This window comes from Leucoraja erinacea, unplaced genomic scaffold, assembly GCF_028641065.1.
Source record: "Leucoraja erinacea ecotype New England unplaced genomic scaffold, Leri_hhj_1 Leri_194S, whole genome shotgun sequence".
Lineage (NCBI taxonomy): Eukaryota > Metazoa > Chordata > Chondrichthyes > Rajiformes > Rajidae > Leucoraja > Leucoraja erinaceus.
The window spans coordinates 77924-103517 of NW_026576095.1; the positions used below are offsets into that span (position 1 = coordinate 77924).

The window sequence follows — 25594 nt, forward strand, 5'->3', positions numbered from 1 at the left end:
CTGAAGCCCCGGGCACGTCTTCAGGAAAGGCCGCACAGATCCTCGATGTTAGGCCACTGGGGAGGCGACATGGAAAAAGTCACCTCTCCGTGGAGGAGGCGACCAAAACGATTTCCCCCTCCCCCCCCCACACAAGACACACAGTGGGACATAAAAAAACAGACATTGAAACACACTAAAAAAACAAAAAAAGTTGAAAAAACTAACACTGCCGGCAGGGCTGCCGGCTTGCAGCTCCCCCCACCCTCACAGTTAAATATTGTGTGCATTGTGCTATTTTTATTAGTATGGCTGTGTGCTAACTCAAATATCAATGTACCTCAAATGGTGCATGTCAGGATAAATGTGAATGTGGACTGCTCACTAGATTGTTTCTCAAAGAGTATTTTTTTATTAAGATCACATTTGGCCTCAAAAGCCAGCAAAAAAAACCCAAAAATACGGGGGGGGGGGGGAGATTAAAATCTCAAAATTCAACTCATTTATAAATCTTTTTTAAAAAGATCATTCTTGGCGGTCGGATGCGAGGTGGACGTGTAACGTCACAGGTCCGGCAGCGAATCCGGGATATGATCCGTGCCATCAAGAAGGGGCTGTCAATAGACAACAGGTGCAGGAGGAGGTCATTCGGCCCTTCGAGCCAGCACCGCCATTCAATGTGATCATGGCTGATCATCCCCAATCAGTACCCCGTTCCTGCCTTCTCCCCATATCCCCTGACTCTGCTATTTTTAAAAGCTCCATCCAACTCTCTCTTGAAAGTATCCAGAGAACCGGCCTCCACCGCCCTCTGAGGCAGAGAATTCCACAGACTCACAACTCTCTGTGAGAAAAAGTGTTTCCTCATCTCTGTTCTAAATGGCTTACCCCTTATTCTTAAACTGTGTGTGGCCCCTGGTTCTGGACTCCCCCAACATCGGGAACATGTTTCCTGCCTCCAGCGTGTCCAAACCCTTAATAATCTTATATGTTTCAATAAGATGACCACTCATCCTTCTAAACTCCAGAGTGTACAAGCCCAGCCGCTCCATTCTCTCAAATTATGAGTCCCGCCATCCTGGGAATTAACCTGGTGAACCTACGCTGCACTCCCTCAATAGCAAGAATGTCCTTCCTCAAATTAGGGGACCAAAACTGCACACACTACTCCAGCTGTGGTCTCACTAGGGCCCTGTACAACTGCAGAAGGATCTCTTTGCTCCTATACTCTACTCCTCTTGTTATGAAGGCCAACATGCCATTCGCTTTCTTCACTGCCTGCTGTACCTGCATGCTTACTTGCCATGATTAATATCTAAATTGCGTCAAGTTGGGAAAAGGGGAAGTACAACGGGATCTGGGGGTCCTTGTACAACTATCATATAGAAACATAGAAATTAGGTGCAGGAGTAGAGGCCATTCGGCCCTTCGAGCCTGCACCGCCATTCAATATGATCATGGCTGATCATCCAACTCAGTATCCCGTACCTGCCTTCTCTCCATACCCCCTGATCCCCTTTAGCCACAAGGGCCACATCTAACTCCCTCTTAAATATAGCCAATGAACTGGCCTCAACTACCCTCTGTGGCAGAGAGTTCCAGAGATTCACCACTCTCTGTGTGAAAAAGGTTCTTCTCATCTCGGTTTTAAAGGATTTCCCCCTTATCCTTAAGCTGTGACCCCTTGTCCTGGACTTCCCTAACATCGGGAACAATCTCCCTGCATCTAGCCTGTCCAACCCCTTAAGAATTTTGTAAGTTTCTATCAGATCCCCTCTCAATCTCCTAAATTCTAGAGAGTATAAACCAAGTCTATCCAGTCTTTCTTCATAAGACAGTCCTGACATCCCAGGAATCAGTCTGGTGAACCGTCTCTGCACTCCCTCTATGGCAATAATGTCTTTCCTCAGATTTGGAGACCAAAACTGTACGCAATACTCCAGGTGTGGTCTCACCAAGACCCTGTATGCTGAGAGAATGGAGCAGCTGGGAGTTTAGAAGGATGAGAGGAAATCGCATTGAAACATATAAGATTATTAAGGGTTTGGACACACTAGAGGCAGGAAACATGTTCCCGATGTTGGGGGAGTCCAGAACCAGGGACCACAGTTTAAGAATAAGGGGTAAGCCATTTAGAACGGAGACAAGGAAACACTTTTTCTCACAGAGAGTGGTGAGTCTGTGGAATTCTCTGCCTCAGAGGGCGATGGAGGCAGGTTCTCTGGATACTTTCAAGACAGAGCTAGATAGGGCTCTTGAAAATAGCGGAGTCAGGGGATATGGGGAGAAGGCAGGAACGGGGTACTGATTGGGGATTGGGAAGGAGAGGGGGAGGAGCAGTGGGGAGGAGAGTGGGGGAGGGGAGTGGGGGAGCTGGTTGATCCCCGAACCCCCACTCGCCCACCCAACCTGCCCTAAGGCAGCACCACCTTGACCTCTGCGATCTTGCTGTCGCTGGTGTTGTGTGTGGTGGTCTTCCCGTGCTGGTCGCGGAGGTGGACCCGTAGGGTGTTGTAGTGGGTGAAGCGCATGTCACAGTAGGAGCAGCAGTGCGGTGCGTCGCCGTTGTGTACGTTCATGTGGTCCTTGAGGGACCGTTTCTGGGTGAAGTTGCGGCCGCAGACAGCGCAGCAGTAGGGCTTGAAGCCGGTGTGGACGTTGATGTGTTGGGCCAGCCGCGCGTTCTTCTTGAACACCTTCCCGCACAGCAGGCACATGTAGAGGCGGTGGTTGACCATGTGGGCGGCTAGATGTTCCCGTTGCTCAAAGTCGGCCCCGCACTCGGAGCAGCGTGCCGGCGTGTCGGTACCCGGCGCGGGAGGCGGGTGGACCGACACAGTACCCGGCGGGACCTCCGGGGCCCGTTGAAGCCCCTCGCTGGCAGTGCTCTCATCATCCTCATCCTCCTCTTCCTCCTCTGACCCCTCTTCCTCTGCTCTGCCCCCCACGGTGGAGTGGATGCGGGGGTCGGGCTCGCAGGGGGATGGTCCGGTGGTCTCCCCCCGCCCCTCCTGCTTCACCGGCCATGCTACCTCATGCGCTCGGTTGGTGGAGGACGAGGAGGGGGTGGCCGGCCGCTCGTCGCATTCCTGGCTCAGCAGCGACGATGCTACACACGGGGACAGCGACTGGCGGCATTTCTCCACCACGTGCTCCATCTGCAGGCAGCTGGCCGCCGCCAGATAGTCCACGATGTCGCGGAAGGGGAACTCCAGCGTGCCGGTGTAGCAGGACAGCAGCAGCCGCTGCACCACCTCGCCGCCCGCCATGGGGCAGACCTGCACCTCCCGCGACGGGTCCATGTGGAAGCGGTCGCGCAGGAAGGGCGAGCAGGCCGCCAGCACCACACGGTGCCCGGGGAAACGCAGCCCGCCAGCCACGATGGTCACGTCGCAGAACCATTCCTCCATCCGTAGCTGGTTCATGCGCCGTAATGTCGAACCCTCGTGCTCCGCGAACTGGAAGCTAAGAAGTTTACCGCTGGCCATGGCTCTGGAGGGACAAGCGACAAGAGTCAAGCGTTTAATGAACAATAGACGATAGTCGACACACAATACACAATAGGCAATAGGCAGTCGGGTCACGACCCATGACCCGTCCTGTTGCTACGCTACACCAAGTAGATTACACGCGATGAACTGCAGGTAGGCACTGACCATTGTTTCCAACGTAGCGTGATGAAGCCGAATTTTAGTTAAAAATATAAGAAGATATAAAATTGGCTTCTGGGCTAGCGTACATCTTATATTTAGTCTCAAATTAGACTTGCGGTGTGTGAGATAATAAATCCTATAACATTGTCTCCCAAGTGACAAGCAGAGAGGAGAAGCTAGAGAGATCTCTTTGATGTAAGATGCCGTAAACCAAATGGCCAATGTTTCTAGTATATCTTGTACCATGTAAACAAAAGGCCTTTGATGTGATGCATTCTGTGGAAACCTTTTCCTGTACCTTGACTAATGTCTGTGGAATATGCCAAGGGGACAAAAAAATGCTATTTAAGGCAATATAATTCTGTTGTTCAGAGAAGGGGCTGAGCACAGTTAAGTGTCTACATTGGTCACTTAGCTGGAATTCTCGCTCCCTTCCATCGGCCGATGTTAAGTAAAGTTTTGAACTGGTCTACCAAACAGTTTGTGTGGTGTCTGTTTATTAAGAAGCGAACCTGGTTTAGTAGTTAAGAAAAGTAGCTTTTTCAAGCGGGCCCGTTAAAACCCACCGAAAATGTCGATTTTTGCGCTGTAAATAATTATGGTAACCGGGATAATCGTGAGAGACATTTATCCTACTTCAGAATTCCAAAAGTGAGGAGAAATTACGGTAGATAGAAACGAGAGCTGAAGGGACAACAACAGCCAGAGTGCTTGGCGAACATTGGCCGTTTGCTCACTGCATTTCATCAACTAAGGCATTATTTATGTTTTTTCTTGATTCCTTTGGCAACTAAAAAGTTTCAGAAGTGATAAATCTGGATGTAAAATTTTAAAATCGCCCATGGTGCTCAAGTGGGTTTTTACATACAAAATGAAAACGCATCTGAAGAAAAATTTACAGCCAGATTGATCACTTCTGAGACTTTTTAGATACCAAAGGAATCAAGAAAAAACACAAATGATGCCTTACTGTTGATGAAATGCAGTGAGCAAAGGCGATAATTCCCAATATTTTCAATCTCGATATCTGCACGGCCAATGTTCACCAAACACTTTAGCTGTTGTTGTCCCTTCAGCTCTCGCTTCTATTTACCTTCATTTCGCTTCACGTTTGGAATTCTAAAGTTGGGTACGATGTCTCTCACACTTACCCCGACTCCCACAATTTATTTCAGCGCAAAAATTCAACATTTTGGCAGTTTTTAACAGGTAGGAAAGTACGCGTTTCTTGCATTAATAACATATACCGGAAGCTGCGATGTCCTCCAGATGGATTGAGCGGCTCCATGCGTCAAGCCCTATGACCCAGTGACCTTACGTGCAACCCCCCTATAGGTGCCCTGAAATTGAGCAGAAAGAGAATGGAGCAGCTGGGCTTGTACACTCTGGAATTTAGAAGGATGAGAGGGTATCCTATTGAAACATATAAGATTATTAAGGGTTGGACACGCTAGAGGCGGGAAACATGTCTGAAGAAGGGTTTCGGCCCGAAACGTTGCCTATTTCCTTCGCTCCGTAGATGCTGCTGCACCCGCTGATTTTCTCCAGCATTTTTGTCTACCAACATGTTCCCAATGTTGGGGGAGGTCCTTCTGCAGTTGACCATGTCGCTAGTGAGACCACACCTGGAGTATTGTGTGCAGTTTTGGTCTCCAAATCTGAGCAAGGACATTCTTGCTATTGAGGGAGTGCAGCATAGGTTTACAAGGTTAATTCCCGGGATGGCGGGACTGTCATATGCTGAGAGAATGGAGCGGCTGGGCTTGTACACTCTGGAATTTAGAAGGATGTGAGGGATCTTATTGAAACGTATAAGATTGTTAAAGGCTTGGACACGCTAGAGGCAGGAAACATGTTCCCGATGTTGGGGAAGTCCAGAACCAGGGGCCACACACAGTTTAGGAATAAGGGGTCGGCCATTTAGAACGGAGACGAGGAAACCCTTTTTCACACAGAGAGTTGTGTGTCTGTGGAGGCCGGTTCTCTGGATACTAAGTCGTTAATATATATTGTAATTAGCTGCGGGTTCCAGCACCGAGCCTTGCACCCACTAGTTACTGCCTGCCATTCTGATCTGTTAATTCCTATCAATTTTCTATCCTTGTCAGCACTCTACCCCCAATACCAATGGTGTGTCATCGACAATAGACAATAGGTGCAGGAGTAGGCCATTCGGCCCTTCGAGCCAGCATCGTCATTCAATGTGATCATCCACAATCAGTACCCCGTTCCTACCTTCTCCCCATATCCACTGACTCCACTATCTTTAAGAGCCCTATCTAGCTCTCTCTTGAAAGTATCCAGGCCTCCACCGCCCTCTGAGGTAGAGAATTCCACAGACTCACAACTCTCTGTGTGAAAAAGTGTTTCCTCGTCTCCGTTCTAAATGGCCTACCCCTTATTTTTAAACTATGTCCCCTGGTTCTGGACTCCCCCAACATCAGGAGCCTTACCCTTAGATGCTGCCTGACCCACTGAGTTACTCCAGCATTTTGTGTACACCAGCGCTTCTCCCTGCTTCCCCACTCTGTCGCTGCAAGTTGCCGTCTTTAAACGTAAAATACCTCAAAGGAACAACATTCGTACTCCCCCCCCCCCCCCCCCCCCCCCACTGGTTATCCACTCTATCTCCCCTCTAAGGCATCACCCCTTAAAGGGACCACCCCACAGTCCGACCATCTTGCCCCCGGTTTGCCACCCACCGCCCACTCCTAGAGAGATGCCGCTAGACAAAAATGCTGGAGAAACTCAGCGGGTGAGGCAGCATCTATGGAGCGAAGTAAATAGGCGACGTTTCGGGTCGAGACCCTTCTTCAGACTGATGTGAGGGTGGGGTAGGGGGGAAGAAGAAAGGAAGAGGCGGAGACAGTGGGCTGTGGGAGAGCTGGGAATGGGAGGGGAAGGAGAAAGCAGGGACTACCTGAAATTGGAGAAGTCAATGTTCATACCGCTGGGGTGTAAACTACCCAAGCGAAATATGAGGTGCTGCTCCTCCAATTTACGGTGAGCCTCACTCTGGCCATGGAGGAGGCCCAGGACAGAAAGGTCGGATTGGGAATGGGATGGGGAGTTGAAGTGCTGAGCCACCGGGAGATCAGGTTGGTTATTGCGGACTGAGCGGAGGTGTTGGGCGAAGCGATCGCCAAGCCTACGCTTGGTCTCACCGATGTAGAGCAGCTGACACCTAGAGCAGCGGATACAATAGATGAGGTTGGAGGAGATGCAGGTGAACCTTTGTCGCACCTGGAACGACTGCTTGGGTCCTTGAATGGAGTCGAGGGGGGAGGTAAAGCAACAAGTGTAGCATCTCCTGCAGTTGCAGGGGAAAGTGCCCGGGGCGGGGGTGGTGCGGGAGAGAAGGGACAAATTGACCAGGGAGTTACGGAGGGAGCGGTCTCTGCGGAAAGCAGACAGGGGAGGAGATGGGAAGATGTGGCCAGTGGTGGGGTCACGTTGGAGGTGGCAAAAATGTCGGGGGACTATTTGTTGTATGTGACGGCTGGTGGGGTGAAAGGTGAGGACACGGGGGAATCTGCCCTTGTTACAAGTGGGGGGATGGGGAGAGAGAGCAGTGTTGCGAGGTATGGAAGAGACCCTGGTGCGAGCCTCATCTATGGAAGGGGAGGGGAAGCCCCGTTCTCTGAAGAATGAGGACATCTCCGATGCCCTGGTGTGGAACGCCTCATCCTGGGAGCAGATGCGGCGTGGGCGGAGGAATTGGGAGTAGGGGATGGAGTCCTTACAGGAAGCAGGGTGGGAAGACGTGTAGTCTAGATAGCCATGGGAGTCAGTGGGTTTATAGTGGATGTCGGTCAGATGTCCATCACCTCTGCCTCACCTGGAGGTACAGGTGATCCCTGCCACACCTGGAGGTACAGGTGATCCCCTGCCACACCTGGAGGTACAGGTGATCCCCTGCCACACCTGGAGGTACAGGTGATCCTCTGCCACACCTGGAGGTACAGGTGATCCTCTGCCACACCTGGAGGTACAGGTGATCCCCTGCCACACCTGGAGGTACAGGTGATCCCCTGCCACACCTGGATGTACAGGTGATCCTGCCACACCTGGAGGTACAGGTGATTCTCTGCCACACCTGGAGGTACAGTGATCCTGAGCCACACCTGGAGGTACAGGTGATCCTGCCACACCTGGATGTACAAGTGATCCCCTGCCACACCTGGATGTACAGGTGATCCTGCCACACCTGGAGGTACAGGTGATCCCCTGCCACACCTGGAGGTACAGGTGATCCTGCCACACCTGGAGGTACAGGTGATCCTCTCCCACACCTGGAGGTACAGGTGATCCCACACCTGGATGTACTCCCACACCTGGAGGTACAGGTGATACTCTGCCACACCTGGAGGTACAGGAGATCCTCTGCCACACCTGGAGGTTCAGGTGATCCTGCCTCACCTGGAGGTACAGGTGATCCTGCCACACCTGGAGGTACATGTGATCCTCTGCCAACCCTGGATATACAGGTGATTCTGCCACACCTGGAGGTACAGGTGATCCTGCCACACCTGGAGGTACAGGTGATCCCCTGCCACACCTGGAGGTACAGGTGATCCTCTGCCACACCTGGAGGTACAGGTGATCCTGCCACACCTGGAGGTACAGGTGATCCTCTGCCACACCTGGAGGTACAGGTGATCCTGCCACACCTGGAGGTACAGGTGATCCTGAGCCACACCTGGAGGTACAGGTGATCCTCTGCCACACCTGGATGTACAGGTGATCCTGTGCCACACCTGGTGGTACAGGTGATCCCCTGCCACACCTGGATGTACAGGTGATCCTCTGCCACACCCTGGAGGTACAGGTGATCCCCTGCCACACCTGGAGGTACAGGTGATCCTGCCACACCTGGAGGTACAGGTGATCCTGAGCCACACCTGGAGGTACAGGTGATCCTCTGCCACACCTGGATGTACAGGTGATCCTGCCACACCTGGAGGTACAGGTGATCCTCTGCCACACCTGGAGGTACAGGTGATCCTCTGCCACACCTGGAGATACAAGAGATCCTCTGCCACACCTGGAGGTACAGGTGATCCTGCCACACCTGGATGTACAGGTGATCCTGCCACACCTGGAGGTACAGGTGATCCTCTCCCACACCTGGAGGTACAGGTGATCCTGCCACACCTGGAGGTACAGGTGATCCCCTGCCACACCTGGAGGTACAGGTGATCCCCTGCCACACCTGGATGTACAGGTGATCCTGCCACACCTGGAGGTACAGGTGATTCTCTGCCACACCTGGAGGTACAGGTGATCCTGAGCCACACCTGGAGGTACAGGTGATCCTGCCACACCTGGAGGTACAGGTGAACCCCTGCCCCACCTGGAGGTACAGGTGATCCCCTGCCACACCTGGAGGTACAGGTAATCCTCTCCCACACCTGGAGGTACAGGTGATCCTGCCACACCTGGAGGTACAGGTGATCCCCCCCCACACCTGCCACACCTGGAGGTACAGGTGATCCTGCCACACCTGGAGGTACAGGAGATCCTCTGCCACACCTGGAGGTACAGGTGATCCTGCCACACCTGGATGTACAGGAGATCCTCTGCCACACCTGGAGGTACAGGTGATCCTGCCACACCTGGAGGTACAGGTGATCCTGCCTCACCTGGAGGTACAGGTGATCCTGCCACACCTGGAGGTACAGGGGTGATCCTCTGCCACACCTGGAGGTACAGGTGATCCTGCCACACCTGGAGGTACAGGTGATCCTGCCACACCTGGAGGTACAGGAGATCCTCTGCCACACCTGGATGTACAGGTGGTCCTCTGCCACACCTGGAGGTACAGGTGATCCCCTGCCACACCTGGAGATACAGGTGATCCTGCCACACCTGGAGGTACAGGTGATCCCCTGCCACACCTCGATGTACAGGTGATCCTGCCCCACCTGGAGGTACAGGTGATCCCCTGCCCCACCTGGATGTACAGGTGATCCTGCCACACCTGGAGGTACAGGTGATCCCCTGCCACACCTGGAGGTACAGGTGATCCTGCCACACCCGGAGGGACAGGTGATCCCCTGCCACACCTGGAGGTACAGGTGATCCCCTGCCACACCTGGATGTACAGGTGATCCTCTGCCACACCTGGAGGTACAGGTGATCCTCTGCCACACCTGGAGGTACAGGTGATCCCCTGCCACACCTGGATGTACAGGTGATCCTCTGCCACACCTGGAGGTACAGGTGATCCCCTGCCACACCTGGATGTACAGGTGATCCTGCCACACCTGGAGGTACAGGTGATCCCCTGCCACACCTGGAGGTACAGGTGGTGCTCTGCCACACCTGGAGGTACAGGTGCTCCTCCGCCACACCTGGAGGTACAGGTGATCCTGCCACACCTGGAGGTACAGGTGATCCTCTGCCACACCTGGATGTACAGGTGATCCTGCCACACCTGGAGGTACAGGTGATCCCCTGCCACACCTGGAGGTACAGGTGATCCCCTGCCACACCTGGAGGTACAGGTGATCCCCTGCCACACCTGGAGGTACAGGTGATCCTCTGCCACACCTGGAGGTACAGGTGATCCTCGCCCACACCCGGGATGTACGTGTGATCCTGCCACACCTGGAGGTACAGGTGATCCTCTCCCACACCTGGAGGTACAGGTGATCCTCTGCCACACCTGGAGGTACAGGTGATCCTCTCCCACACCTGGAGGTACAGGTGATCCTGCCACACCTGGAGGTACAGGTGATCCCCTGCCACACCTGGAGGTACAGGTGATCCCCTGCCACACCTGGAGGTACAGGTGATCCTCTGCCACACCTGGAGGTACAGGTGATCCTGCCACACCTGGAGGTACAGGTGATCCCCTCCCACACCTGGAGGTACAGGTGATCCTCTGCCACACCTGGAGGTACAGGTGATCCTCTCCCACACCTGGAGGTACAGGTGATCCTGCCACACCTGGAGGTACAGGTGATCCCCTGCCACACCTGGAGGTACAGGTGATCCCCTGCCACACCTGGAGGTACAGGTGATCCCCTGCCACACCTGGAGGTACAGGTGATCCTGCCACACCTGGATGTACAGGTGATCCTGAGCCACACCTGGAGGTACAAGTGATCCTCTGCCACACCTGGAGGTACAGATGATCTTCTGCCACACCTGGATGTACAGGTGATCCTCAGCCACACCTGGAGGTACAGGTGATCCCCTGCCACACCTGGATGTACAGGTGATCCTCTGCCACACCTGGAGGTACAGGTGATCCCCTGCCACACCTGGATGTACAGGTGATCCTCTGCCACACCTGGACGTACAGGTGATCCCCTGCCACACCTGGAGGTACAGGTGATCCTGCCCCACCTGGAGGTACAGGTGATCCTGCCACACCTGGAGATACAGGTGATCCCCTGCCACACCTGGAGGTACAGGTGATCCTCTGCCACACCTGGAGGTACAGGTGATCCTGTCACACCTGGAGGTACAGGTGATTCTCTGCCACACCTGGAGGTACAGGTGATCCCCTGCCACACCTGGAGGTACAGGTGATCCTGCCACACCTGGATGTACAGGTGATCCTCTCCCACACCTGGATGTACAGGTGATCCTGCCACACCTGGAGGTACAGGTGATCCTCTCCCACACCTGGATGTACAGGTGATCCTCTCCCACACCTGGATGTACAGGTGATCCTGCCACACCTGGATGTACAGGTGATCCTGGGCCACACCTGGAGGTACAGGTGATCCTGAGCCACACCTGGAGGTACAGGTGATCCTGCCACACCTGGAGGTACAGGTGATCCTCTGCCACACCTGGAGGTACAGGTGATCCTGAGGCACACCTGGAGGTACAGGTGATCCTGCCACACCTGGATGTACAGGTGATCCCCTGCCACACCTGGAGGTACAGGTGATCCCCTGCCACACCTGGAGATACAGGTGATCCTGCCACACCTGGAGATACAGGTGATTCTCTGCCACACCTGGAGGTACAGGTGATCCCCTGCCACACCTGGAGGTACAGGTGATCCCCTGCCACACCTGGAGGTACAGGTGATCCTGAGCCACACCTGGAGGTACAGGTGATCCCCTGCCACACCTGGAGGTACAGGTGATCCTGAGCCACACCTGGAGGTACAGGTGATCCTCTGTCACACCTGGAGGTACAGGTGATCCTGAGCCACACCTGGAGGTACAGGTGATCCCCTGCCACACCTGGATGTACAGGTGATCCCCTGCCACACCTGGAGGTACAGGTGATCCCCTGCCACACCTGGATGTACAGGTGATCCTCTGCCACACCTGGATGTACAGGTGATCCTGAGCCACACCTGGATGTACAGGTGATCCTGCCACACCTGGATGTACAGGTGATCCTGAGCCACACCTGGAGGTACAGGTGATCCCCTGCCACACCTGGATGTACAGGTGATCCCCTGCCACACCTCGTCGCCCAGACGCGCGGTGTCCCCTTTAAGACGCAGCGCACGCTCTTAAAGCCGGCGTGACTCCGCCGCGCTCCCCGCCCGCTTGCCGCGTGGACGTGGAGCGCGTCGCTTTAAGACGCCGGCTCGCAGAGGGGGGACGTCTTAAAGGGGCAACGCTCCCCCCTCTCCCGCTTCCGATCGCGGAGCAGGGGGGTCTCTTAAAGGGACCGGGGAGAGAGGGAGAGAGGAGAGGGAGAGAGGAGAGGGGGGGAGAGGGAGAGAGGGGGAGGGGGGTGGGAGAGGGGGAGAGGGGGGGGGGGAGGAGGGAGAGGGGGGGAGGGGGGGGGAGGGAGAGGGGGGGGAGAGAGAGGGGGGGAGAGAGGAAGGGGGGGAGAGGGGGGGAGGGGGAGGGGGGGAGGGGAGAGGGGGAGAGGGGGGGGGAGAGAGAGGGGGGAGAGGGAGGAGAGAGAGAGAGAGAGAGAGAGAGAGAGAGGGAGAGAGAATGAGGGGAGAGGATGATGGAAGAAGTGAATGAGTAGAGGGAAGGAGAGAGAGGGAAGGAGAGAGGATGAGAGAGGGAGAGAGGGAATGAGAGAGGGAGAGAGAGAGAGGGAGAGAGGGAGAGGGAGAGAGGGAGAGAGAGGGGAGAGAGAGGGAGAGGGGGAGAGAGAGAGGGGAGAGGAGGAAGGAGGGAGGGAGGGAGGGTCGGGAGGGAGGGGGAGTGGAGAGAGGAAGGGAGAGGGGAGAGAGAGGGAGAGGGGAGAGGCGAGGGATGAGGGGGAGAGAGAGAGGGGAGAGGAAGAGAGGGAGAGAGGGAGAGGGGGAGGGAGGGAGAGAGGAAGAGAGGGAGAGGGGGTGAGGGGGGAGGGAGGGGGAGAGGGAGGTGAAGGAAATACGGCACATCTTGGTGCACAATATGTAACAGCATGCCAATAACCTGAGAGACACACTAATTGACATTAACTAACACTAAGAAATGAATATTGAATTGCTCAACTTGCTATTGTGTTGTACTGCTTACAGCTGCAAGAATGTGTAGCATCAATAAAAGGCTATAGACCTATTGCGAGTTTATGTACAGGGACATATTTATCCATGCACTGTATACTTGTATTTATATTTACGCATTTTAGCTATGTATGTTATATTTTATACTTTGGCAATATAACGATGTATTTTATCATGCCAATAAAGTTTTTTAATTGAAATTGAATTGAATTGAGAGAGGGGTGAGATGGGGAGGGGGAGAGGGAGGGTCTGCGGGTCTCGAACCTGCCTCCGGACGCTCAAGGGGGCGCAGGCAGCTCCCGGACCAGTGCGATCCCTGAGCACGCAACTTCCTACCCATGGGATGACGAGCCGCACAGCCCGCACACCGGCCTCTCCAACAAAGAAAAAGTGATCGTCTATTGACATCTTGAGCGATAGATCAGTCACAGAACAACACTGCCCCAACTTGCCCACACCGGCCAACAATGTCCCATCTACACTAGTCACAGAGTGATACAGTGTGGAAACAGGCCCTTCAGCCCAACTTGCCCACACCGGTCAACAATGTCCCATCTACACTAGTCACAGTGATAGTGTGGAAACAGGCCCTTCGGCCCAACTTGCCCACACCGGCCAACAATGTCCCATCTACACTAGTCACAGAGTGATAGTGTGGAAACAGGCCCTTCAGCCCAACTTGCCCACACCGGCCAACAATGTCCCATCTACACTAGTCACAGAGTGATACAGTGTGGAAACAGGCCCTTCAGCCCAACTTGCCCACACCGGTCAACAATGTCCCATCTACACTAATCACTGAGTGATATAGTGTGGAAACAGGCCCTTCGGCCCAACTTGCCCACACCAGTCAACAATGTCCCATCTACACTAGTCACAGAGTGATACAGTGTGGAAACAGGCCCTTCAGCCCAACTTGCCCACACCGGTCAACAATGTCCCATCTACACTAGTCACTGAGTGATATAGTGTGGAAACAGGCCCTTCGGCCCAACTTGCCCACACCAGCCAACAATGTCCCAGCTACACTAGTCCCACCTGCCTGTGCTTGGTCCATATCCCTCCAAACCTGTTCTATCCATGTACCTGTCCAACTGCTTCTTAAACGTTGGGATAGTCCCAGCCTCAACTACCTCCTCTGGCAGCTTGTTCCATACACCCACCACCCTCTGTGTGGAAAGGTTACCCCTCAGATTGCTATTAAATCTTTTCCCCTTCACCTTAAACCCATGTCCTCTGGTCCTCGAATTCCCGTACTCTGGGCAAGAGACTCTGTGCATCTACCCGATCTATTCATCTCATGATTTTGTACACATGATTGCACTGTTATGTTTTCCTAGCATTATAGACAATCTATGACTCTTTGGGCGACTGAGGAGACCACACAGGAGACACAATAGACAATAGGTGCAGGAGTAGGCCATTCGGCCCTTCGAGCCAGTACCGCCATTCACTGTGATCATGGCTGATCGTCCACAATCAGTACCCCGTTCCTGCCTTCTCCCCATATCCCCTGACTCTGCTATCTTTAAGAGCTCTATCTATCTCTTTCTTGAAAGTATCCAGAGAACTGCCCTGCACCGTCAACAAGGCCAACATGCCATTCGCTTTCTTCACTGCCTGCTGTACCTGCATGCTTACATTCATAGACTGATGTACAAGGACCCCCAGATCCCGTTGTACTTCACCATTTCCAAACTTGACACCATTCAGATAATAATCAGCCTTCCTGTTTTTGCCACCAAAGTGGATAACCTCACATTTATCCACATTAAACTGCATCTGCCATGTATCTGCCCACTCACCCAACCTGTCCAAGTCACCCTGCATTCTCATAGCATCCTCCTCACAGTTCACACTGTTGTTATTTATCTATCTTTATATTATACATTATTTCTGGCCCTATAAAAGGCTGCAGTAAATAAGACATTGATTTTCAGTTGCTGGAACATGCGCCAATTATATATTCTTGACACATTTCATTATGTTGGTTTGGTTTAGTTTAGAGATACAGCGCGGAATAAGGAACTGAATCCGTGCCGACCAGCGATCCCCGCACACCAACAATGTCCTACACACACTGGGGACAATTGTGGATGATCGGCCATGATCACATTGAATGGTGGTGCTGGCTGGAAGGGCCGAATGGCCTACTCATGCACCTATTGCCTATTAGACAATAGGCAGGCAGAGAATTCCACTCACAACTCTCTGCGAGAAAAAGTGTTTCCTTGTCTCTGTTCTAAATGGCCTACTCCTTATTCTTAAACTGTGTGTGGCCCCAGGTTCTGGACTCCCCCAACATCGGGAACATGTTTCCTGCCTCTAGCGTGTCCAAACCCTTAACAATCTTATATGTTTCAATAAGGTGCCCGCTCATCCTTCTAAACTCCAGAGTGTGCTCCCTCAATAGCAATATTGATTTAGGACGATCAGCCATGATCACAGTGAATGGCGCTGCTGGCTGGAAGGGCCGAATGGCCTACTCCTGCACCTGGTTAGGCAGACTAGGACTTTATTCCTTGGAGCCCAGGAGGATGGTGGGGGATCTTTCGAGGAGTAGATCGGGTAGATGCACAGAGCCAATAGACAATAGACAATAGGTGCAGGAGTAGGCCATTCGGCCCTTCGAGCCAGCACCTCCATTCACTGTGATCATGGCTGATCATCCCCGTTCCTGCCTTCTCCCCATATCCCCTAACTCCACTATCTTTAAGAGCCCTATCTAGCTCTCTCTTGAAAGTATCCAGAGAATTGGCCTCCACCGCCCTCTGAGGCAGAGAATTCCACAGACTCACCGCTCTCTGTGAGAAAAAGTGTTTCCTCGTCTCTGTTTTAAATGGCTTACCCCTTATTTTTAAACTGTGTGGCCCCTACTCTGGGTCTCTTGCCCAGAATAGGGGAATCGAGGACCAGAGGACATAGGTTCAAGGTGAAGGGGAAAAGATTTAATAGGAATATGATGGGGTCACTTTTTCCACACAGAGGGTGGTGGGTGTATGGAATAAGCTGCCAGAGGAGGTAGTTGAGGCTGGGACTATCCCATCGTTTAAGAAACAGTTGGACAGGTACATGGATAGGACGGGTTTGGAGGGATATGGACCAAGCGCAGGCAGGTGGGACTAGTGTAGCTGGGACACTGTTGGCCGGTGTGGGCAAGTTGGGCTGAAGGGCCTGTTTCCACGCTGGATCACTGTATCACTCTGTGACTAGTGTAGCTGGGACATTGTTGGCCATGGTGGGCAAGTTGGGCTGAAGGGCCTGTTTCTACGCTGGATCACTCTGTGACTCTATTGTAGAGGTTTATTAAGTCATGAGGGGAATAGATCAGGTGAATGTTTTTACCTAGGTTGAAGGTAGAGAGATCAAGAACCAAACGACAGCAGCAGCAGCAGGATCTGGATCGATTGGCCAGGTGGGCGGAGGAATGGTTGCTGCAATTTAATACAGAGAAGTGTGAGGTATCGCATTTTGTGACGTCGAGCAAGGACAGGACCTACACAGTGAATGGTAGGCCTCTGCGTAGTGTTGTAGGGCAGAGGGATCTAGGAGTACAGGTGCATGGTTACTTGAAGGTCGAGTCGCAGGTAGATAAGGTGGTCAACTAGGCTTTTGGCACTTTGGCCTTCATCAGTCAGAGTATTGAGTATAGAAGTTGGGAGGTCATGTTGCAGTTGTATAAGACGTTGGTGAAACCACATTTAGAATATTGTGTTTTGCTCTGGGCACCATGTTATAGGAAAGATATTGTCAAGCTTGAAAGGGTTCAGAGAAGATTTACGAGGATGAAGGAGGGTTTCGGCCCGAAACGTGGCCTATTTCCTTCGCTCCATAGATGCTGCTGCACCCGCTGAGTTTCACCAGCACTTTTGTCTCCCTAAGATTTACGAGGATGTTGCCAGGACAAGAGGGTGTGAGCTACAGGGAGAGGTTGAGTCGGCTGGGTCTCTATTCCATGGAGCGCAGGAGGATGAGGGGAGATCTTATAGAGGTGTACAAAATCATGAGAGAAATAGATCGGGTAGATGCACGGAGTCTTTTACCCAGAGTAGGGGAATTGAGGACCAGAGGACATAGGTTCAAGGTGAAGGGGAAAAGATTTAATAGAAATCTGAGGGGTCACTTTTTCACACAGAGGTTGGTGGGTGTATGGAACAAGCTGCTAATAGACAATAGACAATTGGTGCAGGAGTAGGCCATTCGGCTCTTCGAGCCAGCACCGCCATTCAATGTGATCATGGCTGATCATCCACAATCAGTACCCTGTTCCTGCCTTCTCCCCATATCCCCATGACTCCGCTATCTTTAAGAGCCCTATCTAGCTCTCTCTTGAAAGTATCTGCCAGAGGAGGTAGTTGATGCTGAGATTATCCCATCGTTTATGAAACAGTTGGACAGGTTCATGGATAGGACGGGTTTGGAGGGATATGGACCAAGCGCAGGCAGGTGGGACTAGTGGGGGCATTGTTGGCTGGTGTGGGCAGGTTGGGCTGAAGGGCCTGTTTCCACACTGTATCACTCTGTGACTAGTGTAGATGGGACATTGTTGGCCGGTGTGGGCAAGTTGGGCAGAAGGGCCTGTTTCCACACTGTATCACTCTGTGACTAGTGTAGATGGGACATTCTTGGCCGGTGTGGGCAATGACTCTATTGTAGAGGTGTATTATTCGTGAGGGCGATAGATGAGGTGATTGCAAACTCTTTTACCTTGGTTGACAGTAGAGGAATCAAGAAGCAGATGACATAGGTTTAAGGTGAGGGGGGAGATTTAATTGGCATCTGAGGGGCAACTCTTTCTACACAGTGGGTGGTTGGTGCGTGGAACGAGCTGCCTGAGGAGGTAGTTGAGGCACGTTTATAACAACAACATTTATAAGACATTGGGACAGGTATACGGATAGGAAGTGTTTCACAAAGTTCATCAGTCCAAGAGCAGAATCTTCAAGTTCACACGTGGCCGGAAAACAGAATCGCACCATTCGGCCCGTCAAGTCTAGTCCGCCATTCTATCATGGCCGATCCATCTTGCCCTCTCTCAAGCCCATTCTCCTGCCTTCTCCCCGTAACCGCTGGCATCCCTGAGCTTGGAGGGATCTGGGACAAACTGGGACAAGTGTGGACGGGGTAAAGTGGTCAGAAGGGCGGGCGTTGGGCCGAAGGATCTGTCCTAAACGCTGCATTGAAGTCCAGTTCTCTGGCCAGCGCTTCGAACTGCCGTGGACCTAGGGGCTGTGGAGCGGGTTAGACCCTGGCGTGGAGTGGTTAGACCCGGGCTTGGTGCGGGTTAGATCCGGGCTTGGTGCGGGTTAGATCCGGACTTGGAGCGGGTTACACCCAGGCTAGAGTGGGTCAGACCCGGGCTAGAGAGGGCCAGACCCGCTAGAGAGGGCCAGACCTGGGCTAGAGTTGGCCAAACCCAGGCTACAGGGCCAGACCTGGGCTAGAGAGGGCCAGACCCGGGCTAGAGTTGGCCAGACCCAGGCTACAGGGCGAGACCTGGGCTAGAGTGGGCCAGACCTAGGCTAGAGAGGGCCAGACCTGGGCTAGAGAGGGCCAGACCCGGGCTAGAGAGGGCCAGACCCGGGCTAGAGTTGGCCAGACCCAGGCTAGAGATGGCCAGACCGGGGCTAGAGTTGGCCAGACCCAGGCTAGAAGGGGCCAGACCCGGGCTACGGGGCTAGACCTGGGCTAGAGTGGCCAGACCCGGGCTAGAGAGGGCCAGGGGCTAGAAGGGGCCAGACCCGGGCTAGAAGGGGCCAGACCCGTGCTAGAGAGGGCCGGGCCAGACCCGGGCTAGAGAGGGCCAGCCCCGGGCTAGAGAGGGCCAGCCCCGGGCTAGAGAGGGCCAGCCCCGGGCTAGAAGGGGCCAGACCCGGGCTAGAGAGGGTCGGGCCAGACCCGGGCTAGAAGGGGCCAGACCCGGGCTAGAAGGGGCCAGCCCCAGGCTAGAGAGGGCCAGACCCGGGCTAGAAGGGGCCAGACCCGGGCTAGAGAGGGCCAGACCCGGGCCAGACCCGGGCTAGAAGGGGCCAGACCCGGGCTAGAAGGGGCCGTCGGGCGGCTGCAGGCGTGCGAGCTGGCAGTTGTCGGCGGTGGTTTTTCCGTGTTGCTCCTTGAGGTGCCGGCGAAGTGCGGGCTTGTGGGCGAAGCAGGCCATGCAGTACAGGCAGCGGTGGGGCCTCTCGCCACTGTGCAGGTTCATGTGGTCCTTGAGTGAGCGGTTCTGGGTGAAGGTCTTGTCGCAGGTGGGACAGCGGTAGGGTTTGGCCCCGACCTGCCCGTGGCCGTGGCCGTGGGCGTGGGCGTGACGGGCCAGCCCGGCCCGCGGGCCGTAGCTCTTGGCGCACCGCGGGCACCCAAAGTGCCGGGGGCCGTGGGAGTGGCCCGGGGGCCGGGGGCAGAGGCAGTAAGACCCCGACACCTCCTCCCCCTCCACCCCTTCCCCTCCTTCTCCCTCCTCGTCCTCCGATGGCTCAGAGTCGGGTTCGATCACCACGTAGACTTCTCCAGGGGATGCCTCTGCCTCCGGCCCACCAGGCCCGCCCCATGGACGGGGGGCCGGCTGCATCCCCGGCTCCGGGATTGCGCTCTCCTCGATCAGGATGCGTGGGTCGAGGTATCGGGCCAGGGCTCGCCGGCACTCCTGCACCACATGGTCCATCTGGAGGTGGCTGGCCGCAGTCAGGTAGTTGACCAGGTCGGTGAAGGGGAAGTGCAGGGCTCCGGTGTAACAGCACAGCAGGAGCCGCGACACCATCTCCGGCCGGTCGGCCAGCGCCACCCGCACCTCCCGCGACGGGTTGAGCAGGAACTGGTCGCGCAGGAAGGGCGAGCAAGCGGCCAGCACCACCCGGTGCCCGGGGAACCGTAGACGCTCCGCCACGATGGTCACGTCGCAGAAACGCTCCTCCAGGCGCAGCTGGTTCATGCGGCGCAGGGAGCGAGCGTCGTGCTGGGCAAAGTGGAAGCGGAGCAGCTCCGCCGAGCTCATCACGATCACCGCTGGGGGGGGGGGGGGGAGACAGGAGGGGGGGGGGGGGAGGGGGAGGGGAGAGGGGGAGGGGGTGAGGGGGAGGGAAGGAGGGGGGAGAGTGGAGGGAGGGGGGAGAGAGGGGGGGGGGGGGGGAGGGAGAGAGGGAGGATGAGAGGGGGAAAGAAAGGAGGAGGGGGGGAGGGGGGGGGAGAGGGATAGGGGGGGGGGAGGAGAGAGGGATGGGGGGGAGAGAGATAGGGGGGAGGGGGAGGGGGGAAGTTGGGGAGATGAGAGGGAGGAGAGGGGGGGGGGGGGGAGGGGGGGGGGGAAGGGGGCAGGGAGAGAAGGGTGGGGGGGGGGGGGAGGGAGAGGGGGGGGTAGGGGGGGGGAGAGAGGGGGGGGGTAAGGGGGAGAGGGGGGGGAGAGAGAGAAGGGGGGCGGGGAGGAGGGGAGAGAAGAGGGAGGGGGGGAGGGGGGGAGAGGAGGGGGGCGAGGGGGGATAGGGAGAGGGGGGGAGGGAAGGGGGAGGAGAGGGGAGGGGAGGAAGGGGGGGGGAGAGAGAGGGAGGGGGGGGGGGGAGAGAGAGGAGGGGGGAGATGGAGGGGGGAGAGGGGGGGGTGGAGGAGAGGGAGGAGGGGGGGAGGAGAGGGGGGGGGAGAGGGGGGGGGGGGAGGGGGGATGGGGGGAGAGAGAGGAGGGGGAGAGGAGGAGGGAGAGGGGGGGAGAGTGAGGGAGGGGAGAGAGGGGGGGGGAGGGGGAGAGGGGAGGGGGGAGAGGGAGGGGGGGGAGGGAAGAGGGGGGGGAGGAGGGAGAGGGGGGGGGGAGGAGAGAGAGGGGGAGAGGAAGAGGGGGAGGGGGGGAGATAGAGGGGGGGGAGAGAGGGGGAGAGAGGGAGGAGGGGGGGGAGTGAGAGGGGGGAGAGGGGGGAAGGGGTTGAGAGGGATGGGGAAGGGGGCAGGGGAGAAGGGTGGCGGGGGAGGGAGGGAGAAAGGGAGGGGGGTAGGGGGGGAGAGGGGGGGGAGAGAGGGAGGAGGGGGGGAGAGGGGAGAGAAGAGGGGGAGGGGGGGGGAGGGGATGGGGAGAGGGGAAGCGAGGGGGGATAGGGAGAGGGAGGGAGAAGGGAGAGGGAGAAGGGGGAGGAAGCAAAAGGGGGAGGATGAGAAGCAAAGAGGGGGGGGTAGGAAGCAGAGAGGGGGGGGGATGGGGGAGAGGGAGAGAGAGGGGGGAGTAGATTCGAGATGGGGGAGGGGGAGGGGAGGAGAGGGGGGGGGAGGAGAGAGGGGGGAGAGGGGGAGGGAGAGAGAGAAGGTATCAGGTCAGGCACCCGGCTCAGCCACGCTCACTCCTCACCGCCTCCTAGTGGAGTATTGGCGCCGCGCCCCTTCACTATCCGTCCCGAGTGATCACGCTGGTCCGAGTGTCCCACGGCGCGCCGCTCCCTCAGTACCGCCCCCTCCCGCAAGGGCGCGGTTTGGCGCGTGTCATTCAGTGGGCGTTCCCTCCACAGATGCTGACTGACCCGCCGAGTTCCTCCAGCACTTTTTTCTCCAGTTTAAAAAAAAAAACCAGGGCTGTAAACCACAGCTGAGGGGCCATCGCCTGCTGAGGACTAGAGGGTATGAGCTGCCTATCTCTCCTGATCTACCTACCCATCCAATCCCATTTGCCTTCTCCCCACAACCCCTGACGTATTAACTGGAGTTTAGAAGGAAGAGGGGCTATCTTATAGAAACATATAAAATTATAAGGTTAATCAAGAGAGAGCTAGATAGGGCTCTTAAAAATAGCGGAGTCAGGGGATATGGGGAGAAGGCAGGAACGGGGTACTGATTGGGGATGATCAGCCATGATCGCAATGAATGGCGGTGCTGGCTCGAAGGGCCGAATGGCCTACTCCTGCAATTATTTTCTATGTAACCCCTGACACCCGCCCTCATCGAGAATAGGTCGCATAGTGAGGTGTTGCATTTTGTGACGTCGAACAAGGGCAGGACCTACACAGTGAATGGTAGGCCTCTGGGTAGTGTTGTAGAGCAGAGGGATCTAGAAATACAGGTGCATGGTTCCTTGTAGGTTGAGTCGCAGGTACATCAGGTGGTCAACAAGGCTTTTGGCCTTCATCAGTCAGAATATTGAATATAGAAGTTGGGAGGTCATGTTGCAGTTGTATAAGACGTTGGTGAGACCGCATTTAGAATATTGTGTTCAGTTCCGGGCACCGTGTTATAGGAAAGGTATTGTCAAGCTTGAAATGGTTCGGAGAAGATTTACGAGGTTGTTGCCAGGACTAGAGGGTGTGAGCTACAGGGAGAGGTTGAGTAGGCTGGGTCTCTATTCCATGGAGCGCAGGAGGATGAGGGGAGATCTTATAGAGATGTACAAAATCATGAGAGGAATAGATCGGGTAGATGCACAGAGTCTCAGAGTAAGGGAATCGAGGACCAGAGGACATAGGTTCACGGTGAAGGGGAAAAGATTTAATAAGAAACTGAGGGGTAGTTGAGGCTGGGACTATCCCATCTTTTAAGAAACAGTTGGACAGGTACATGGATAGGACAGGTTTGGAGGTATATGGACCAAGTGCAGGCAGGTGGGACTAGTGTAGCTGGGGCAATGTTGGCCGGTGTGGGCAAGTTGGGCCGAAGGGCCTGTTTCCACACTGTATCACTCTGAGACTAGTGTAGATGGGGCATGTTGGCTGGTGTGGGCAAGTTGGGCCGTAGGGCCTGTTTCCACACTGTATCACTCTGAGACTAGTGTAGATGGGGCATGTTGGCTGGTGTGGACAAATTGGGCCGAAGGGCCTGTTTCCAAACTGTATCACTCAGTCATTCTATGACTGTATCTGGGAACTGCTGGATCGATACCCAGAAGTCATAGAATTACAACAAAGCGACCGTTCAGCCCGTCGGCCCATGCAAGCCCTTTGGAGAAGTCATCAAGTTAAACCCCAATTTCCCCTGCAATGTTCATCTGCAGAATCCCCCCGTGCAGTGTGTTTGGGCCAGGGGAGGCCGTTCGGCCCGGCTACTGTGGCCCGCGGGGGGAGGGATCAGAGCCGTCTGCGTGTGAATGCCTGGTACTCACCCGTCAGGCCGTATCCACCGTGTCGGCGGCTCTCACTGGCGGCCGGGGGCAGTCACTCTGCAAACAAGAAACACATGCATTTATAAAGCGCCGGCAGGCAGGCGTGCTCCCTCGCACCCCCAGTCTGTTGCCAGCCTCTGATTTGTGCTAGCCTTCAGTATCTTTCAATAGACAATAGGTGCAGGAGTAGCTGACGTTTCCTTATCACGTACACTGCAAATGGATCGACTCCAATCATGTATTGCCTTTACTGGATTAATAGCACGCAACAAGAAAGCTTTTCACTGTACCTCCGTACATGTGAAAATGATTAAGACCTCAGGCAGTCAAAAATGCTGGAGAAACTCAGCGGGTGAGGCAGCAGCTATGGAGAGAAGGAATAGGCGACGTTTCAGGTTGAGACCCTTCTTCAGATGTTGGGTGGGGGGGTGGGGGTGGGAAGATGAAAGGAAGTGGAGGCAGTAGGCTATGGGAGAGCTGGGAAGAGGAAGGGGAAGGAGGGACTACCTGAAATTAGAGAAGTCAATGTTCATAGCGCTGGGGTGTAAACTGCCCAAGTGAAATATGAGGTGCTGCTCCTCCAATTTGCGGTGGACGTCACTCTGGTCATGGAGGAGACCCAGGACAGAAAGGTTGGATTGGGAATCGGAGGGGGAGTTGAAGTGCTGAGCCACCGGGAGATCAGGTTGGTTATTGCCAACCGAGCGGAGGTGTTGGGCGAAGCGATCGCCAAGCCTGCGCTTGGTCTCACCGATGTAGATCAGCTGACACCTAGAGCAGCGGATGCAATAGATGAGATTGGAGGAGGTGCAGGTGAACCTCTGTCACACCTGGAACGACTGATTGGGTCCTTGGATGGAATCAAGGGGGGAGGTAAAGCGACAAGTGTAGCATTTCCTGCGGTTGCAAGGGTAAGTACCGGGGGAGGGGGTGGTTTGGGTGGGAAGGGATGAGTTGACCAGGAATTTATGTGTCCAACTTGGATTTTTCCAGCATCTGCAGTTCTTTCTGAAACATGATCAAGGGGGGACGCTGCCCCTTTAAGAGATGTGGCCCCGCCAACACGTTGGGAATGCCCCACGCCCCCAGATGACGTCACACGTCCCCTAGGCCAGGCCCCGCCCCACGTTGGGAATGTGACGTCACACGTCTCCCAGGCACCGCCCCACGTTGGCAACGTACGTCACACGTTGGTCATGTGACGTCACACGTCAGGCCCCGCCCCACGTTGGCAACGTACGTCACACGTTGGTCATGTGACGTCACACGTCCACTAGGCCCCGCCCCACGTTGGCAACGTACGTCACACGTTGGTCATGTGACGTCACACGCCCACCAGGCCCCGCCCCCACGTTGGCGAGACCACGCCCCCAGTCGCCAGGCCCCGCCCCACGTTGGCAGCGTACGTCACACGTTGGTCATGTGACGTCACACGTCCCCTAGGCCCCGCCCCCACGTTGGCAACGTACATCACACGTTGGTCATGTGACGTCACACGTCCACTAGGCCCCGCCCCACGTTGGCGAGACCCACGCCCCCAGTCGCCCAGGCCCCGCCCCACGTTACGCGCTGATGTCACGGGCCGACAGCCATGGCGTCCCTGGATGCTGAGGTGAGCGAGCGGCGGTGGAGACGAATCTTCTTCCCCCGAACCCCACCTTCCCTTCCCCCACCGTCCCGACCCCGCCACTAGTCGACGTCCGGTTCGCCCCCCTCTCTCCCTCCTCCCCACCGCCCCCCTTTGGTCCCGATTCCATCCCCCCCCCCCCCCCACACACCTTGGGCCCCGAGTCGGCAGCGAGCGGACGGCGGCCATTGCTCTGGCGCTTTGTGAAGCCGCGGTGGGGGCGGGGCGGAGCCGAGGGAACCCCGCACCCTGTGTACCTCATGTCTCCCCTTCCCCATGCGGGCGGAGCTATGGAATATGCAGCGTCTCAGGCTGAACCCCGCACCCTGTCCTGTCTCCCCTGCCCCATGCGGGCGGAGCTATGGAGGCTGAGGCTGAACCCCGCACCCTGTGTACCTCATGTCTCCCCTTCCCCATGCGGGCGGAGCTATGGAATATGCAGCGTCTCGGGCGTGTCAGGCTGGCTGAACCCCGCACCCTGTGTACCTCATGTCTCCCATTCCCCATGCGGGCGGAGTTATGCCATATACAGGGTGCGGGGCAGGTCGGCGTCCGGGAGGTTGAACCCCGCACCCTGTGTACCTCAAGTCTCCCCTTTTCCCAGACGGGTGGAGCTATGGAATATGCAGGGTTCGGGGCGCGTTGGCGCCCGGGAGGGTGAACCCGCATCCTGTGTAACGCATCGCCACCCTCTTGTTCCCTCTTCGGAGCATTCGGTAGACAGGGTCCGGGGCGAGAGCTTAGTCCGCAGGGCGGCTGATTGCCCGAACCCCGGAGACTGTGTAGTGCATTAGCTTCACCCCCTTTTCCTTTGTAGGACATTCGCCATGCATGGTTAGGGGCGGGTT

At 55.7% G+C, this 25594-nt stretch overlaps 2 protein-coding genes across 4 annotated transcripts in view; one reads left to right on the forward strand and one right to left on the reverse strand.

Annotated features, from left to right (window-relative positions):
* Positions 1-748: 748 nt before the first annotated feature.
* Positions 749-24976, reverse strand: LOC129716248 (zinc finger and BTB domain-containing protein 12-like). Of its 3 annotated transcripts, XM_055666119.1 has the most exons (4): positions 24898-24975; positions 23120-23176; positions 16405-16493; positions 749-3471 (listed from the first exon to the last, which is right to left on the reverse strand). In XM_055666119.1, the coding sequence occupies exon 4, from the start codon at positions 3465-3467 to the stop codon at positions 2394-2396; it is 1074 nt and encodes a 357-aa protein (XP_055522094.1). In that variant the 5' UTR covers positions 3468-3471; positions 16405-16493; positions 23120-23176; positions 24898-24975; the 3' UTR covers positions 749-2393. The 3 variants fall into 3 exon arrangements, with proteins under 3 accessions (XP_055522094.1, XP_055522095.1, XP_055522096.1); XM_055666120.1 differs by lacking the exon at positions 16405-16493; XM_055666121.1 differs by lacking the exons at positions 749-3471; positions 16405-16493 and adding an exon at positions 18783-20061 and having other exon boundaries at positions 24898-24976.
* ehmt2 (euchromatic histone-lysine N-methyltransferase 2) overlaps positions 24678-25594 on the forward strand; it is a 76843-nt gene continuing 75926 nt past the window's right edge. Inside the window, exon 1 of the mRNA XM_055666123.1 lies at positions 24678-24731. Coding sequence (XP_055522098.1) covers positions 24711-24731 — 21 coding nt within the window. The 5' untranslated portion in view covers positions 24678-24710. The remainder of the gene's footprint in view (positions 24732-25594) is intronic.